Genomic DNA, 20115 nt, shown 5'->3' with positions numbered 1-20115 from the left:
AGCATGTGAAGATGTTGGACCACTTACAACTACCTGCGTAGTGGGAAAGGTTATGATTCATGAATCCCAGGGTTGTTCTTTCTACATTAGTGCAATATGCCCAGAAATTGTTGAATAATGGTATATTGGCCTATTAGTCCAAGTTTGAGTACTTACCAAAAAATGGCAGTACACATGGATGGAAATGCAGAAAGGATTAAGATATTCTTGATATCTTGAGACCTCAGTTTTATCATGCTCTTGAGACTTTACAGGCCACAGGAGGGTGGAAGAGAGGCAGGAACTTTACTTGAGTCATGGAGATTTGAGGGAGTCACGCCGAGCAAGAAGGATGAGGAGGAAGCAGATACCATAAGCAGACTGTAGAGGTCAACTAATTCCTGGATTTCTGAAATCTGTTCTTATCAGATAAGTATGTGCATGCATGTAAAGGGGTATACCACCGGCTACAAGAATGGCGGGAGAAGAAACATGCAATCATTAAGGAGGATAAAATACAAGTGGAAAAAGGGTGAGGAAGAAAAGAAGACGCATGACATTAATTTGATTCAATGTGAATTGTCAGAGCTACTTGCCTCCTTCTTTCAGACAAATATAATGTAATGTAACTAAAATATCTTACTGTGGCTTTTTATGGAAATGCTCATCTTTGTAAAGATGAAGGAACTCTTTTTTCAGTATCTGTATGTCATGACCATCTACTAGAGTGTGGAGTTTCAACCATTATTTAGCGCAACATTCATTAAGGTTCATATAACTGTGGATTCCAAGAGGAGACTACTACAAGTGCTCACTTGCTAGTAGGTCACTGCTACTTGCTCAAAAATGCAAGTGCTCTAACTCCTACTAGCCAGATTACCCATATGTAACCCTCCCAATGCCCAAACCTATACAATTTTATACCCCCTTACAGAGTTCGACTCTAACCCTAAAACACCCATTCAGCTCCCAATCTGAGTCCTTGCTCCCTAACCTAAAATCTCTCCTCCCAGTCCTTAACTCTTCTTTCCCTAATCCTAAAATCTTCCTCTCACTCCTTCCCCATGGCTGTCACACTTCCCTCACTCAAAGTCGAATAATGTGTCTGGTAAGGTTTGCAGCTGCATGTCTGAACTCATATTTGAGTTCAAGCGGGAGTGGCAGCCTACAATAATCCCTGGCCTGAAGACAGTGTTTTTTAATCACTTGGGATTCAATCTCTTGTACTAGACTTAGTCCAAGAATAGTAAAAACCATAGTGATGTAATTTACTGCATACAGCTAGGTTGTAGGTGGGCTTATTTGAGCACATAGATTTAAGACAGTGGGAAACTGACTGGTACTAGAGTAGGTTAAATATGGGGCATGTTCTTAGAATACCCACTAGTAAAAGTGAGAGAACAACGTGAACAGATTGTTACAACGTGCATCAGAGGTGTACATTTTCAGGACAAAATAAGCTACACTTAGTATGCCAAGGCTTAGTCATTTTTTTAATAGGTAGTTAGAACCTGGAATAAAGTGCATGTCCTACCATTTCCTTGTTTTTTTATGTGTTTTATCCTTTACTTTTATTGCAAATATTTGCCAAAAACATCACTTCACTGCAAATACAAGGAACAAGAACACATTTCCAAAAGTATTTCATAAGGCAGTCTAGGCAGCTAAGATGTATTCCAACCTAATTCTTTAATCAAACTTTGCACTTTATTTTCCTATTTAGTCCTGTTTCTTTGAGATACAGCCTCATAGATCCAAGTCTGCATTATTTCCATTCAGTTAACTTACACAAACACTATATTAATATTAGTCTTCCAACTGTGGGAGTTTATGAGATTAGGCCTTTACAGCTTCTTAGTTCCGTTAATGGTGTGAAAAACAGGAAATGTCTGTTTGAGTCTAGGGAGAGGAAGGATCGGAAATGGAAAAGAATATGACAGCACAGACATTTTTCAGCCTTGGAACAGTCATGTGTGTGTGTGTGTGTGTGTGTGTGTGTGTGTGTGTGTGTGTGTGTGTGTGTGTGTGTGTGTGTGTGTGCTCATTTGAAAAAAATGTGCACAATGAATGGTATCCTTCCTGCAATTAATGCACATTCCTCAAGACACAGGCTTATGTAACCCCTTTGTGAAATGCTTATTTCTCTAGTCTTGTCAGATGATCGTCAGATGGAAAGATTTACCAATAAAGATTATCTCAAATACATGTTACCCAAAGCTGAACAGGAGTGTCTGAACACATGCATGGTTGAAGGTAAGGGCACTATAATATTGGCTTTGAATTCCTGATGCTTTGGTTCTGAATTTTATATTAAAGATTTTGAAAAAGCAAGTGTGCGCTGAATAATAAAAAAAGTGCTTGTCTAAGCAGTATAGCCACAATTTTCAATGCTTTATTATTTTAATTAACTTGACTAATGACTGTGCAGCTTGGTGAATTAATTGCCTATTAAGGTATCTATCATGCTCTTACATTCTTGTTTAGGCATTATCTAATCATGTAAGTGACGTAGCTAAAGAGGCACTGATTTGCAAATTATGGATCCGCAGGATCTTTACCATGATATATTTAAATCCGGGTCGGCATACATTGGATCTTAAGATAACACATACTGTTATAACTGAAACCAGTACTCACAAAACGTTTCAGTCATATTACATCAAACACTATTCTTGGATAAGTTTTTCAAACATTCTTCTTGAACGTGCAGGCTTTTGTTTTGTGGTGTTGCAATGTAATTTGTCCAAATTAATCTCACTGCATCATAGACCTGCTTCTTAAAACATCCAGAGATGGAACAAAGCAGCCGTCTTTTCCATTTCTGTCATTGGTTCACCTAGACAAAGTTCTTACGTGGTTTTCCTCATTCCTTTCCTTTTCTGGATAGGATACCACTTAGAACAAGCTGCCAATGCATGCAGTTTGTTTATATCTGTCGGGTAAACAGAGCGGGTGAGTTTTCACTAGGGAGGTTTGAACTGTTGCTGTGTAACTTGCCATTCACTTTTAATTCCTTCTCCACATATTCCAAGCTTGCTTGTTTTACAGAGAGGCACAAAACCACATGACATTTAAAACATACAGATACTGTTGCCTATTTTACACCTGGAAGAACAAATCACCTTAAAATGTCAGCAGTGAACAATGGCGATATTTTTCAAAAGTAAACAATGTCTAGAACAGGAACTGTCACTGTGAGGCTGGACAGAGTTCGCATATCAGCATGGGAACCCTGAAAAATAGTGTTGAACAGACCTAGAGAGAAAGTTATTAAGTCTTTCTAAAGTAATTATTGAATACAAAAGAATACTATAATTTATAGTAATTTTTTGGGAAAAAGTGCAATAAAGTATCAATTTATGATTTGCTGCTTATTATATTGCAGTCAAAAGGGGCACATTAGGATGGTGAAAAGTATAATACCTTCTATTTATTTCTATGATTTTGTATTTATTAAACATTGAACACATATTGTAAAGATAAAGTGGTAATTATTTATATTTCAAAAGTGATCTTTCTATTCTAATCATAGTTTATGCATCTTGTTCTAGCAAAGTCTTTGTATACATTGCTCATATTCTGCAGCAAAAGCACCCACTGATTCTGCGCTTCATTCATCATATCTTACAGATAACTGTTTTAGCTGAATTAGTTCATCTAATACATAGAGGTTTCAGGTAACTTGATTACTAAATAATAGACTGAAGTATTTTACTAATAAGGCAACATGGGCCAGTTACAAGATATAATGCATTTGGTTAAAGTAGAAAATGATTTGTTAATTCATTCATTGATTTTCTGATTCCATCTGTATCCTATTTAAAGTTACATGGGTCCTGGAAGTTATGAGTTATATACTCAATGAGCATATGCCAGAGAACTAATCCAAGACAGGATATTGCAAAACACAAACAAACACACACACACACACACACACACACACACACACACACACACACACACACACACACACACACACACACACACACACACACACACACACACACGCACACACAGCAACAGACCTACAAACAGATTACAGGACTAACACATCACCCATCAGCATGTATTTAGGATGTGGTAAGAAATAGGAACAGCCAGCAAAAGCCCATGCAGACGGAGGGGCCATGTATAATCCACACATAAGGCATCTCAAGAGGGCACTAAACTGGAGCACCAAGATTTTTCTATCTCAGCACTTAAAGGCTATGAAGTAGATAAACTATTCCTAGACAGGAAGCCATTATATCATAAAACACATACACACACTCACTTATGCACACAACAAACACTCATACCTATGGAAAATTTGAAAGACCGTAAATTCTATGGCATGTTTTTGGGACACAGGAAGAAATTGAAGCACTTGGCAAAAACCCAGGATGGATGCAGACAGAACAAGTAGCCTGTGATACTCACTGGGAATGGGATGCAGCAATTCTAACTGTTGTGTCATTGTGTCATAGATGATAGATAAAGGGCATAACAAAAATACATTTCTCGGGCATTGTTGGTGTATTAGCAAAGCTAGCAATATTCATCTAAAGTCACCATATTTATGCTGTTTGTGAAAATAAAGTAAAAGCTTGCTTACTGCATACACAAAACACCTTCACCAAAAGATAGGAACTCAGAAATTCACCTTGGGTCTGGCCACCATGTCTGTGATAGATAGAGGCAAGCAGTAATGCACAGACTAACATATCCCCTGCATAATCTCTAAAACCTTCCTAACATACTCTCTTCTAATAAATACCTGTGATACATAGAGATACAAATGATCTGGGTTGTACAGCCAGGCTTATAAAGGCCCTGGTGGTCGTTAGCTTAGTATGTGCCTATGAACCCACTTAAAAATGAAATCCCTAAACTCAAACCTACATGTAGTTAAGAAACAAATGTGAAAGAAAATAACAAATAAATAAATTAAACACAAATTGGATTTCCCTTTCACTTCAAGGAAAAAAAAAGAACTTTGCACAGTCAACATGCCCACACATGACTGCCTTCATTTCACCTTGATTTAACCTCTTACTGTCAAGCACTTTACCTACATCCTTCAACAAATGTAAAATAAAATAAATAAATAAATACATGAAGTATAATGGATACAGCAATTACATACAATTGTATCATCAAATATTGAATGTTCCTAAGAGTGAAAGGAAAAAGAGAGAGATCTAAAATGATCAAAAAAAAAGAATTTGTATTTTTTTTGTAGGGTGCTGCCCTCCCCCCACTTCTCAATACCCCCTGCTAATTATATATACCAACACCAAGATCGCACAACAGCAGGGTAAAGGGGGAATTCAGAGATACCACTGTAATGTGATGTCACATGAAAAGCAGCCAGCAAGCGCTGAAAGCATATGAAAAAGAATGTTAGCTCTTATAAACTGCGACCATAAACAGACAGACAGATAGATAGATAGATAGATAGATAGATAGATAGATAGATAGATAGATAGATAGATAGAGATGTAGGTGTAGATATAAAATACAGTACATTGCAATTCATTATTCAAAGTGCATGCACTCTGGATACTTCACAAAAATTCTAAATATGAAATAAAAAATCAGTTGTATAAAGAAAGCATGCGCAATACTATCTGTAAAACAACAGAGTTAATAAAGCATATAAAACTGAGCTTACAAAGTATTTTGAACTGAGCTCATGAACAAGTTATTACAGAATGCACATTCATAAGTTTGGTTCTGTCCTTACTGTGCCCATCATTTATTTGTGTGCAGGTGAACTAGTTGAAAAAATATTCCTTCAAAAATCTGCTTTCAAAGTAAAATGCATTCCACATTTCCTGCTCATGCATTTTACACAGTAATAAAATCCATCCTGTGGCCATGCCCCTTGAAACAACACTAGTACGATTTCTGCAGATGAAAAGCAGTTACATTTTTTAGAAACATCATGACAGATGTATTAACTTTATTAGCTCCTTCTCGAAAAAAGCATTGGTGAATGGGTCTATGCCAAATGAAATTAAATAACCGGAAAAAGAGAAAGATAAAGCCTAGATGTTCACTAATTAAATCTATTCTGCAGCGTTTTATGTAAAATATTATTAGAACAGAAGGAACTTTCAAACCTTGATTGAAAAGAGAACAGGGTGGCATATTTCAAAATTATGCATTCCTATGCATGGGCAGGTTCCCAAGACATTCTGAGGAAGTACATCTCATGATGAATTTAAGTATCTCTAATTAGAGGGAAACCCTGGTTAATGCCAGTAATTTCTGTCTTTTGAGTTGGTATAATTAGCTCCCATAGCATTTTCTACTCCCCTGTTATGCTCACCACAAACTTAGTCCACAAAGGCAGTACATTTATCTGCTCATTCCCCTACTCTGTTTGCCATCGCTTCTATTTCAGAGTTTCATTTCACCCTCTTCAGACAATGCCTGCTATGTGCCATTACACACTGTATCATCAGGAATCTTTTTCCCAGGGGTGACATCTGCAGATATGTCAGATCAAGTGGATTGTCCGCAACTAAATTTAAAAAATGCTAGTAGATACTATTATGTGCCAAATCACTACAATTGTCAATAGATTTGTCTCAGAAGGAGTAGTCCATAAATGTACACTTTTCCCCATATATGTTTTCTTGACAGTCTAATGTCTTTAAAAATGTGTTGTTGAAATGCCTCCTGGTTGTGCGGCTGCATTTATGGCAGATTGCAATGGCAAAGCATCAACCTCCTGTAGGATTAGTGCCACAGGGGTTCAACATTGTTCAGTAAGCGGCCATCTTCCTTTTGTGGTATTCGTTTAGAACACATGACAACACAATGAATGACACTGCTCTTATCTTGTATGTGGATGATGTGCATTTACTATATGCTGGTTCCTAAAATCAACACAATCTTCAGTCAAGACTCACTTTACTGAAAATCAGACTGTTCTCAGACGTCTTTATACTCATGATATTAACAGTCACAAGTAAACGTTTGGGTGAAAAAGTATTAGGAGTTCTTTTGCCGCATTCCAAAATGATCCGTCTTAAGTAAGGAACGTTTTCTAGTGCTGCTTTCTTTTAAGTATTTGCCTTTTAAATCAGTCTGCTAATTTGTACTTACTGAACTTGTCACTTAGGTGGAGAAAAAAATAGAAATGTAATGACTGTTATATAGGCTCTGACAGTGCATTTACTCCAAAATAAGGCTAACTTCTAGATCTGAACTTATCCACTTGTCATTCCTCAGACTGCCTGTAATGGCCAATAAACCTGGCTGTAGTTTATAGAAACACTAAGACTAGCTGTTACTACTAATCAAAGCTCGCCTTCAATGATAAACTGGTCTCAACATTCTACATGGCACAGATGCTGATTCTCACTATATCCGGACAGAAACTGGTCAGATTTAATGCCATTAACATTTCTGCCCAGGATTTCTATTATGTGGGAGTAGGACAGCATGATGTAATCTGGCAGTTTGTATAGAGGAGTAAGGGTCCGACATGTTAATCAGCTGCTTCTTGTGTCAAGGGTTCAGTGTTCAAATCTTTCCACCTTCATTTACCTACTGTGTAACCTTGAGCAAGTCACTTACCCAGCCAATGTTATGAGTCAATTGGGAATTTGGGCTAGGATCCATAATGGTTTCCTAGAATGTATGTCTAGTAACTACCTATAACAACAAATGGCTCATTGGTGACAAAACAGTTATTGTCCTTTAATTCATTTCTGGGACCCCAAACAAACTGGTTTAAGATCATACATCTTTATCACTACCTTACAAACACCACCAAAAAATGAAATACATTTCCAATCTGCTACAACATAATCCAAACATATTTATCATATATATTTATTTACTTTCAACATTTTTGGTCTCACAGTACCCTGCAGCCATCCACCCACATCTCACACTGGGCTACTCATTCCTCTCCAACTCACTGCACCAGATTGCCACGGAGGATGAGACAAGAGTCAGGCACAGCAGACATCATTCTGCAGGTGGTTTGACATTCTAGTTATGCTTCTAGCAGTGCCTGCCACTTGTAGTAGATAGGTGCAGTGTCATGCCTGGTAGCTACTTGTATGTGTAACCCCCGGCTAACACATCTCTTCATTATTTTTCTAACTGTCCTGGTGTAACTTTCTATCAACTAACAAATGAAATGATAGCCTGAAACAACCAGGAATATGTAATACTCTTGGGTTTATTTTTCACTTCTCTATTTGCCTACTGTGTGACTTTAACCAAGTCACTTAATCTGACATTGCTTCAGGGACTCCATTTCTAGTGGACGTGCTGGGTTAGCAAAAATTTGTATGGCTCCATAACTCAGGTCCAAAAGTGCATGGTCAGTCTGTATTTCATTTTATTTTTTGTATTTTACCTTAAATTAAGAGTACATTTGTCCCAGTCCCCTTCAATAAACACATCACACTGAATGACATTTCATGACCTATATTAAACTTCCATAAACATAACTTGTTAACCAACATTTATTAATTACAACTGTATATTTGATTTAATCACAGCATAAACATCCAGATAATGTTAATCAGGACAGTGTGCACTCATCCTGACCCAGTAAGCAGTGTCCATGCCTCTACTCACTTATTTTATTTATGAAGTAGCGTCCCAATTCTCACTTCATTTATCATTTATTGAGTTACACATCCAACCAAATAAGCAGCATCCTTACCTCAGCTCACTTATTTTATTTATTAAGCAGTGTCCAAGTGCTTCCTTTCCTTTTCCAACTCATTGAAATGAACATCCAACACCAGAGGGGGAACAGAAGAGGGCAAGCCTGCCCTTCTTCTCCACCCACCAGCCTGACCAGGCTGTTCCCCCACTCTCCCCTACCAAATGTTCGACAACCCACTGGCTCATTAAAAGGTCTTAAGCCAAGCATCATTTGGTGGACACCATCCTCTCCAACTAAACTGAATCTGTGTCAGCACCTCCCAGACCCTGTCACATAATTATCAAATGTGGCCAATTTTTAAATGGCTGGAAAAAAAAAAAGAACCCCTCCCCATGCAAAATTTACCAGCCATGACCTCATAATGAAACATAACCATTGAATCTTAAACTAGACTTTCACTTAACTACCAGTAATATCTGCACAATGATTCCCAGCTCATTATCTGTCACTTGCTCCACCAAAACACTAAATTCACACCACAAAAACACACACAGGAACAATTGCGCCATCATGTGTGACTGCAGCCCTGTTTAACTGCCTAATGTACCCATTAATATTCAAAAGTGAAAAGCCCTTCCAATCAGTGTTGTAGCTATACGCATTACCAACTGTCTGATATAACATTCAATGTCAACCTAACATGTTCTGACCAACAAGCCACCCTCCAAATGATTGATATCCCATATCCATGTGTATACCTACCATGTAATCCACCTGAAATCTAGGAAGTCCAATGCAGCCCAAAATAAGACCATGTAACTGACATGACATCATGCCCAACTGAAACTCCCCTGTTCCACCACATGGATCTACTAATGATTAAATGAACATTATTTTTATAATGAATCAATTGCATAGCCATCCTGGCATCATACCCACTACCCTTATAAAGCAATAAACATCTGACATCCAAAACCACCTTGTTAATGACTTCAGTCCCATTAAAGACCACAACAATCATGGCCCCATGACCCTCTATTTGTGAAACCACACCTTGCGATCAACTTGGCAGTGCCAATATCCACTAACCTTCACACTAAACCTAGCATAAACCTTACAGCATATGCACCACCACTCAAGATTTAGAAATTAACCTAACCCTAAAACTCCTACAACTGTAGCAGTCATAGGTAAATCCTCCTTACCCAACAGAAATCCCCACCTTGTTCATGCACTTAAACAAATAAATTTGAGAATCCATCCTACCAATCTCCTATCCTCTGACAACCGCAACACCATTTGACCCAACTCACAACACCCTTACCATGTGACTCCTGCAATACTCATCCAATCTCTCTAACTTAACATGCCTCAGATAGCAGCACCCACTACCCACACAACTACCATATTAACCAAGTGAAAAATGAACCCTAATCCCCAACAGCTACTAAACTATGATGCCTGCTAGATTGAACCCATGTCAAAAGTCTCACATCCCTCCTTCAGTCATCCTACCCTGGTGACAGCACACCCAAAAAACAATCCCCCCAACAGTACAGCTTTAATAGTCAGAGCAGAGCATCATGAAGATGGGGATAGGACTGTTTCATACTGCATGGTTTATTGAATGGGTATGATACCAAATGGAGCATCACACAGAGGCTCTTGCAATATGTTAACCAAACAATGAATGTAAGCCAAAATGTGACTCCTTATCCAGTTACTCTTGCATAAACCCCTTAAGTCCCTCCCTACCATTACCTCATTTCCTCCCAAACAATCCTCATTCCCATTTTAACCCTTATCTCCCCCTTACCCTCTTAACTCACATTTATATTTATTTAAACCCTTCTACCCCACTGAGGATGTCCCTGGACAAATTGGTTTGTTATCAAAAAATGTGACTCCTTATCCAGTTACTCTTGTACCCCCCCCTAGTCCCCTCCCTACCATTACCTCATTTCCTCCCAAACAATCCTCATTCCCATTTTAACCCTTATCTCCCCCTTACCCTCTTAACTCACATTTATATTTATTTAAACCCTTCTACCCCACTGAGGATGTCCCTGGACAAATTGGTTTGTTATCAAACCTCATGTATTAGGGTTTGGCATTGTTTATGCTGGGTAGAATATTTAATGGCAAATATGTGCACGCGTACTATGTCTGCAGTAATTTTTATCAAGTAACATAAATGTTGTGAGTTTTTTCTAAGCCAGAGTGGAAGTGCACCAAGGATCTAGATAAATGTTTGATGATGTACCAGGATGCAAGTAAACATCTGATGATGCATTGTGAGTGAATATAAATTAAAAATATCTACACAGTGCAATAAATATTTGTTTTTACTGGGACAGCTATGCTTTGTTGCGTCCAGGGACAGTGAGTATAGGAATGTCAGAACATTAAAGTTGAAAGTTTCTCATTCTTTATGTTATGCTAGATTGAGGCTGCCTCTGTTGTGCATCTGCATAATGGACTGGGGGAAGAGAGTGAAAGAGAGTTTTAATTTTGTCTTCTACCTTTTCACTATTTTATAAGTTTGTATGACATCAAGAGTAGGTATATTAGATAGGAGGTATAGATGCTTGCACTTTCACTGGGTGCAGAGGGCATGAAGCTAGTCACCTGAAAAAAATGTTTTTGTGTATGTGGTCTGACCCTGAGATTGTCCATGCTTTAATACTGTGACCTCCTGAAGCTTTAGACCTTCTAATTTAGATGAATCATATGTTGCATAAATGATACATAATTAATCATATTAAGGTCGTTTTTACCAAACCCTTTACTTGGAGGGCTTACCTTTACTATAACCACTAATGTCAATCTTTCTTTTACTTATATGTCTTTTTATGGGTAAACATACAGTGTCTCACTGTAGATGTGTATTTTCCTGGCTTTGAGTTGTAGTTACCCCTTCTCCAGTTGTGTGGAAATTCTATGTAATGAAAGTCTTTTAAATAATTAAGCAAAACACTTTAGAATCAATTGATCTCTTCCCTTGTACTATCAAAGTAGCAGAACAATGCATGACAACTGAGGTATCATTCCTTAAATATTTTTCTGAATATGAATCACAACCTACTTATAGGGGTGTTTCCTGCAAACATGAACAGAAAGCTGCAGTCTGATTTAATTATCTTCATTGTTTGGGTAACATGTTGCTTGAGCCTCTGTGTGATACTCCATTTGGTATCATACCCATTCAGTAAAACCTTGCAGTATGAAGCAGTCCTATCTCCATCTTCATGATGCTCTGCTCTGACTATTAAAGCATATCTAGTTCAAACTAATATGTATATGATTCTAACACTCACTGTATACATAAAATGAGCATGGGTTTTACTCTAGATATATATTTTTAAATATGTTAATTACCAGTTATCATAAATGACAGGAGAAAAAGGTAACAGAGTACAATGTATGGAAAATACAAGTCCACTGAGCACAGTGAATGAAAAATACTAGTTCATGTCAAAACGTATATATATTCTGCCGTAAATGTTCATGAAGTAGGAACTATGTCTGACATCAGCTTTGTCTAAAAAACATTACTGTTTTCCTAAATGTCATTTCTGTTATCATTAAATGTATTTAGCTTAGGGATACTGACTTCTATATACTTGAAAAAATTAGGAAAAAGCAGACAAAAACAAAAAAAATGTTTTGTTTTAAATTCATTCTTTTTGAATATGGGGGTGGTTTCTTGTCAAGAGCCAGAAAAAAGCATCTACTCTATGAGAGGTACTTTAAAGAAAGCTAGGTTGAAAATGTTTTAGTAAATGAGTGTTTGTTATAGTAGTGATGGATATAATTTTTGAAGAAACAGTGCTGCTTTCTCATTTCCTGGTATTATTTATTTCTGGCTACAATAAACATTAATGCTAATCATTGGGAATCATATGTGTACCACCCTTCATGTTTCAAACTGAGATTATAATGTACCAAGGACAACTGATATTTTTCCTGGACAAGTATAATGTTTAATTTCATTTAGAGATGTTAAGAAGGATTGTAAAAGATTATAGTACCAAGAGTATTTTCATATTTTTTTTTCACAGAATGGATCTAATCACAGGACATTAAATCTCTCAAGAACTTCTAGTATGGCAATACATAACAGTGTTTGTACAATAGCAGACAGTGTATTGCTGACTTTATTATGTCATTTTTTGGAGAGTTGACGCAAAAGATATCCTCAGCTTATATACATAGATGTCTACCTTGGAACCTTGGAATGCTTAGCATTAACTTCTATGTAACAGAAAGAAAACCTGTATTGCAGGTGTGCCCTGCCTGTAGCTCTGAAGTATCAAGCTCTAAGAAGTTAGTAAACCCATATTTACTCTTGTATATTACTTTTTCCTATAATGGGATTAGAGTAAGAGTTATTTCAAACCAGATTTGCAAAAATAAATAAATAAATAAATACAATAATAATAAAAATAAAAAATAAAAACAATTCCAGTTACCTCATTATAAAATAAAAAACAAAACAACCTGGTCTTGAGTGATACAATTGCTACATGTGGATGCTGCTGTAGGTGTAAAATCCAAATTCACATTAATCTAAATGCTGCACTTTTGTTACTACATTAGGTTTTACATGCACACACACACACACACACACACACACACACACACACACACACACACACACACACACACACAAAGAAAAAATTACAAGCAGAGTTGCATAGTAAAGTAATTGCATTTTAATTAATTTAGTTAAATGCTTAGAAAATAAAACCATCTTTTATTGGAATGAACTTTCAGATAGTTAGGTGCGGTGGTCAGTAAAGCTCCCTCAGTTCACTTTACCGGTTATGAATGGGTGAATCTGAGTTTCACTTCACTTGCACTGTTGGATGATAAAAGTATTAAAATTAACTGAAGTGTTTTAATTATTATATTCTTATGTTTTCTAGATGGACTGCAACAGCTATATAGTCATTGCTTCCAGAATGGCTCATTAAATACCTTTACAGTTTGCTAAGCCACTGATTGCCAGCATATGGTTTTAGAAGTACACACAAGGACCTAGCAATTAGATATGTGGACTTGTGCTCAGAATCCTCTAAATGTAAGCACTGCCATGTGTGATGGGGAGCAGTGTGCCCCACGACTGGTTCTTTCAATTGTTTCGGTAGGCTATGCAGCCATCTGTCTTCCCTTTGGAGTTCTGTTCAATCTACTGATATTGTCAGTCAACCTGCACCTCAAGTCATCAATGCAGATGCCAGATGTATACTTTACCAATATGGCTATCTCAGGCCTAACCATTAACATTGTGGTCAGCATGCAGCTCCTGAGTCCCCATCTCCTTATCTGGCCACTATGGACTTTGAACCAAGAGATCTGCATGGGAGGCTTTGTTCTATTCAACATAGCTGCTCTAGTAAGTACTTACTCAGTAACATTGCTTTGCTTGGACTACTATATAGAAGTGACAGTCCCACACACCTACATGTCAAGTGCCCATAATACAAAACACGTGTGTCAGTTTGTGTGGGGTGGAGCCTCGTTGGCAAGCTTTGCCTGCTTCCTGTTTTTAATATGCAACAAACTCATAGAGAAGGTTCAAGAATGTTCTAGGCTGCAGGCCAAGGAACTGGGAGACGGTATAATACTCTTTACTGGATTTGTGGTCCCTGCAGCTGGAATGATTTATGCATTTCACCTCTTAATGACCATTAGGAAGGAACAACCCATTTTTCCTCAGTCTTCATCCATACTGGACCCCTCCAGCAGAAGGCTTGCACTCACTGTTTTATTGGTAGACTTTGTGCTATGGCTCCCATACTATGCAACTTTGCTGGTGGATGTTCTGCAAGCATCATTTGCCTTTGGAATACAACTTCAGAATTCAGACTTATTTCAATTAATTAAGCGGCTTAGTGAGTTAACAGCATATGCAAGCACATTGGTTATACCGCTGATTTACAGAACTCAGAGGAAGAACTTCAATTCAAGATTAAAACAGTTCTTTGGGGACATGTGGAAATCAATAAAATATGGCTGCAGAACTCAGTCTGAACACCAACAGGATGATTTACATACAGACTCTATCATTCAGACTTAAAAGACATTGCAGTTTGTGTTTTATGTACCATTCACAAACTGTTTTCAGTGAATTTTCAAAAAATGACCTTAACCTGTTTGGACACTCAGGCCAAATGCACATGGGAAGACACTGATTGTAACTGTAGAATAGAAAATACAATTCCTGTCCTTTGGTTATAAGATAATGATGCCATCTGACTGCTTTTACAGTTTAAGTGAATGTTTTCACTGAGAGTAATAAGCATACCACTGATGATTTTATAAGATGCTGTATAAATAAAATTTAATATTAGCAAAATATTTTTCTGGAAACCCTTAACACAGATATATATTTATATATCAAACACTACATCTGGAACTGCAAATATTATTTCACTGAAATTCTAGTACACTTGATACAAATTGATGCTGTAGAAGGTTGTTATGATACAATAAAACCACAAGTAATACACTTAGTATATGTAACACAACTTTTTTGTAGTGCATGGAGTGACTTAACTATGCTCTAAAATTGTGAAAAAGACAAACTTGATAAGCATTATTCTGACATAAGAGAAGTGTTTAACAAGCTTTTGTTAAGCGCCTGTAAGCACTGTTAAAGAATGTGTTCAAATGAGAAAAATAGAATGCCACATCTGCATTCTGTTTCAGCTTTATGTGAGTAGTCACTGGTGTGCAGTGGCTGCTTGGGGTTTATTTTAAGATAAAACAAACATTTTATGTGAAAAATAAGGCTTTATAAAAGTTCTTCCACTCACTTCATGTTCATGCCCTTTCAGGCTCACGGCTGTCAAAGACATGAAGTGTTGTTATTATTTGCAGTGCAGAAAACATCCAATCTTGGCTTCTTCAATGCAGAGTAACAAAATACAAGTAAAAGGTCACGGAGTGAACACTCTGACAGCAAGAATATTTAGTGAATAATTACATTATTTGTTAAATATCAGTTGTGCTGGGGTGCACATTTTGCGAATTAAGCACTTAGCTATTTCGTTTTTTTTTGTTCTGTTCACCATCGCCACTGTTGGCTTACTTCTGCCTACAGCTGCCCACAGAATTCTATCACCTTGCTGCTAGATGTGATGAAGTTATTGGCTAACTGTGCAGGAGTCATACACAGCATACATGATGAAATACTATTGTTTTATATTATTTTACTTATTTCATTCATTCATTTATTTTTACTGGCTAGAACATTCTACCCAGCATGTCTTCTGCCATTGGCTTTGCTAAGTAATCTAGAGTTTTGAACCTGATCATTAAGTTCTAGTCGTACTCTGGAGTAAGTTGGTGCCAACCTTTGCAGACCAGCAGCAGAAGCAAAAACAGCTTTAAAAGCTCTTAGATATTTTACACTGCCACACTTTTAAACAAAATGTATGGCAAAGCAAAGTGTCTAATAGGTTTTAAAACAGTTTGGTTCCTGCCCACAAAGTGCAGCACAAACTGTTTTATGGTAAAGCACTTCACACTCCTGCACTTTCTTCTGTACCTGCTAGAACATGAAGCAGATGAAGCTCTATGCACTACAGAGAATTGTGATTGTGGGCCTGCATTTATAACTATTTATTATGTGTTCTTGACATTAATGTCAAGATTCACCTCTTGAGCTTTGCTTTGCTCCACTCTCGAGGTGAATTTCTTGATGTCCATGTGTTGAAGACATAAGTCGGTTATGAATGGAAACCTGATCCTAATGCTCTATATCTTCAGCACCGAACTGTATTCTAGCTGACTCAATGAACTTTGAACTGCACTGAAAAGCTTTAGGATCATACATATTAGAAGTAATATATTATTGTAACACATGTCAATAATTAACTCATAAAACATGCAAACTGCAACATTTTCTGAAATGCAGTTAAGAAAATAGACTATTAACTAATGCATGGTATGTGAAAACAAAGTTCAAAAGGTTTGGTGATTTTTAGCACACTGTGAACAGCAGCACCAGATTGCTTTCTGATTTTCTGTCACGCGATAAAGATTTTTTTATCATGTTTTGTCCCAAGAATTGTGGCTGCCTTCTCCTATCCATACTACAGTTCCTGTGCATCATTCTGTTTTATTTTTGCACACATTTATATTAGAAAGTAGATCAAAATTGTCATTATAAATGTCATATTTTATTTTATTTTTTTGAACTGATACCCTTACCTACTGCCGAAGTCTCAGAACATGGTTTGAGTTACTGATTTCAGGTAAAATACTGCACTGTAAAGTTTGATTTTTATAAGGAAAAATGCAATTACATCTGAAACTAGACTCATTAATGTCTACACTAAGTGTACACGATCTGTACTGAAGAACATCCCTGCCATATTTTTGCTTTCTAGTCACTCAGAAAGATTGCATTAATTGTACATGTGGTCTACATTTTGTGGTAAACGTTATGAATCCCCACCTATATTTAAAGCTGCAAGAAAATCAGAAGGAAGACAAAAATTAGGGGATGTGAGTTATGTTTGGGTTATCTTTTCAATCAGAACAGTGTAAACTTACATTCTAAGACATGCAGTAGGTGGATTGGACACTCTAAACTGGCCATAGGTGTGAGAGTACATGTGAGTGTGTGGTATGAATGAACTACCACGCAGGGCTGGCCACACAGTGGTGTAAACCTTAGATCTAGATGATTGTTACTGTTAAAGTGACACCCTGGCCCTATGTGCAAAAATAGGAAAAGAGGTTGTGGACAGATGGATGGTATACACTTAGTGTACAGTTAGTGTAGGCATTAATGAATCCCAGGGAATGCATTTTGAGTAATCAGTGCAATTTTGTGAAGTTTCAGAAATCTGAAAGCTCCTAATTTCACCATTCATTTCTTTAATAATAAGGGTAACTTGTGCCTCCTATGTGGATAGTGTCTACTTCAAGAAAGGAAGTAAGGTCCTGGTAGAGAGCAGGAACCAGACTCTTCATAATGTGTCCCACATTTTTGTTGGGGATTGGAGTGATTAAGACTAAATGATAAAGCCTGACTAGTTTTTTAAAGCACCCAGTGGTATCATAAGTGCAGAACTGGTTCATGGTAGTGCAAAGGTTGCATTCCTGAGCGGATGTTTTCATGTGATGGCAGCCTACAATGTTGGCGCCATACTGAAAATATCCTGACATTGTATTTCATGATGTCCATGATGTCCATGTAGTCATGCCATAAACAAAGGTCATTTATGTGAGTATCTGTGGCATGTGATGGACAATGCAGGAGAAACAGTGACCAAAATTAACAAATCCAAGTGACAAAAAATGCAAAGGGATCACTGTTTCTCCTGCATTGTCCATCACACTCCACAGATGGAAGGTAAACAAATGTAAAATAAAATAGAATAAAATAATAAATAAAATATACTAGTTAAGTTATTGTTAGACAGTCAATGTGAAGGAACATTAAGAAAGCAGGGGATGGCCTGGCGCTGCATTTGATTAGTGGCTGCAGCACCTTTGGATCTAGGCATGTAGGGAGTGAAGAGTGAAGGGCCATAGTCTGTTTGCCTCTCCCATGGGGTGGGAGGTGATTATGTACACCTGGGGGCACATTTTATGATGCATTTTTCCCTTGTGAAGCCTGTGTAAGACACCACTTTTACCATATGTGAGGGGTCAGGCCCGGCTGCTTGGAGGGAATGACCTTTGTGGTAGTGAAAGGATGGCTTCCAAAAGCAGTCCATTGCATGTTTATCTCTGCACCAGTGCTTGGTGCATGCAGATCAGGATAGGGAGGAAGAACAAGAAAAAGCCTCAGACTACATCAATAGTTGACTGAAACATAGCTCCTACTGATTGGCCTTTACTCTAATGAGGGAAAATTGAACCAACTGGCAGACAGTGGAGGCAAAGAGGAACCAAAAATAATAAAATGAGTGGGGAGATTCTGAGATACATAGGAAGAGGTAACAGCAATATAAGCTGTAACTTGAGTTCCATCAGCTCTTCCTAATTTTGAAGCCTGACTGGGCAGTAATATCATGTGAAATAAAATGAAAAATTGCAACTACCCTGACATTCTTCTAGGAAAACAAATATACTTATAACTTTCTCTTTAATACTAATGCAAACTATGTTATATTGGAAACACCTAAACAGATTCATAAATACTGTAGGGCAAAGGGTGCAGCTGCCCAAGACACGGCTATTAAAGGGTGCAATCAGTAGGTGCTGGTAGTCTGAGTGTTAGAGTATGGTATTGGCATTGCTTTATGAAGCCGGATAGTGCATTTGCAGTAGTTGTTTAAGTGCTGAAGTGTTTATTGTGTGAGGTTGTGAGATGAGTGTGTACTAACTGTAGCAAGCTGCTTGTCACAGTTTTGCAGAAGCATAGCAGGGGTAGAGTGATGGACATGGGTGACTTGGGTGCAAGGTGTTACGGGATGAGAGAGGCATTTACCAATGGTAACAGTATTGTAGTACCAGCATTCTGAAATGAATGCTGGTACTGTTTTTTGTGGTCAGGGTTGAAGCACTCCATGAGTGGTAATGAAACTGTACCAAGTCACTTACTTTGGTCGTCAATTTTATATATATATATATATATATATATATATATATATATATATTTATTTACCAACTTAAAGCTGAGGTACATCAGATAGGGCACTTAATGAGTATCTCACTATAGTTACAAGAGTGGAGAAGAGCTTTTTCTTATTTTTTATTTTTTATTTTGGGTATTCAACTTTGAGAAGAGCTTTGCAGGACACTGAAGGAACAGGTTGCAATAATTGCAGGAGCAGAAAATACCTTTTTTTTACTTAGACAATTTCATTTTTTCTCTTCAGCTTTGAGAATTAAGGGGCACCAGACTGGGATCTGTACTAGCTTCTAAATGAGCTAAATATGGCTCTGTACAATAATATGGCATACAACAACAAAACAGATAAAATTGTGCAACAAGAAGTCATTATTTTGACAGTAAGCTCAAAATAAGGCATAGTCTGTCCTACAAAATCTAATATTTCAGTAAGAAGCAGCCCATCTTGAAACAATAGCAACTCTTTCAGTAGCAGTTCTTCTTCTTCTATGCACAGTTCTGGACAGTCTACCACTTTGTAGGTAATGACAGTCTGGAGACTGGCAAAGAAGAGCAGTAAAATGTTTTAAGTCTACAACAACCTCAAATTATGAGATTGCCACTCGAAACACTGAACCGGAAACATCAACAGCAGATCGAGAAAGTTTTATTGTTAGGTGCTTTCGTTCCTAACCCCAGAACTTCACCAGAACAGAATGGGGAGAGTAAGAGGCACATACACTATGTAAGGAAAGTAGGGGAGGGAAAGAGGGACATTCTGGAAATATCTAAGCACCTCATTGGAATTAACCATATCCTGGAGGACAACAACTTTCAGGGAATGAAATAAACATTTTGAAGACAGAATGTGAGAACACCTCTGTGGTTATATGAGGAAACTTTTACTTTTTTCACACATATGATTACAGAAACATACAGT

At 37.4% G+C, this 20115-nt stretch overlaps 1 protein-coding gene across 1 annotated transcript; it reads left to right on the top strand.

The window, feature by feature from the left end:
• The first annotated feature begins 2011 nt into the window (after window positions 1-2011).
• LOC122799385 (probable G-protein coupled receptor 146) lies at window positions 2012-16662 on the top strand. The gene is made up of 2 exons (XM_044068400.1): window positions 2012-2232; window positions 13528-16662. The coding sequence occupies exon 2, from the start codon at window positions 13653-13655 to the stop codon at window positions 14679-14681; it is 1029 nt and encodes a 342-aa protein (XP_043924335.1). The 5' UTR covers window positions 2012-2232; window positions 13528-13652; the 3' UTR covers window positions 14682-16662.
• The last annotated feature ends 3453 nt before the right edge of the window (window positions 16663-20115 follow it).

The sequence above is a fragment of the Protopterus annectens genome, chromosome 1.part0 (genome assembly GCF_019279795.1).
Source record: "Protopterus annectens isolate FY-2018-M chromosome 1.part0, PAN1.0, whole genome shotgun sequence".
In the NCBI taxonomy this organism is placed as follows: Eukaryota; Metazoa; Chordata; order Ceratodontiformes; family Protopteridae; genus Protopterus; species Protopterus annectens.
Note: the sequence above shows the minus strand (reverse complement) of the source record. Positions and strands in the feature narration are given on the sequence as shown.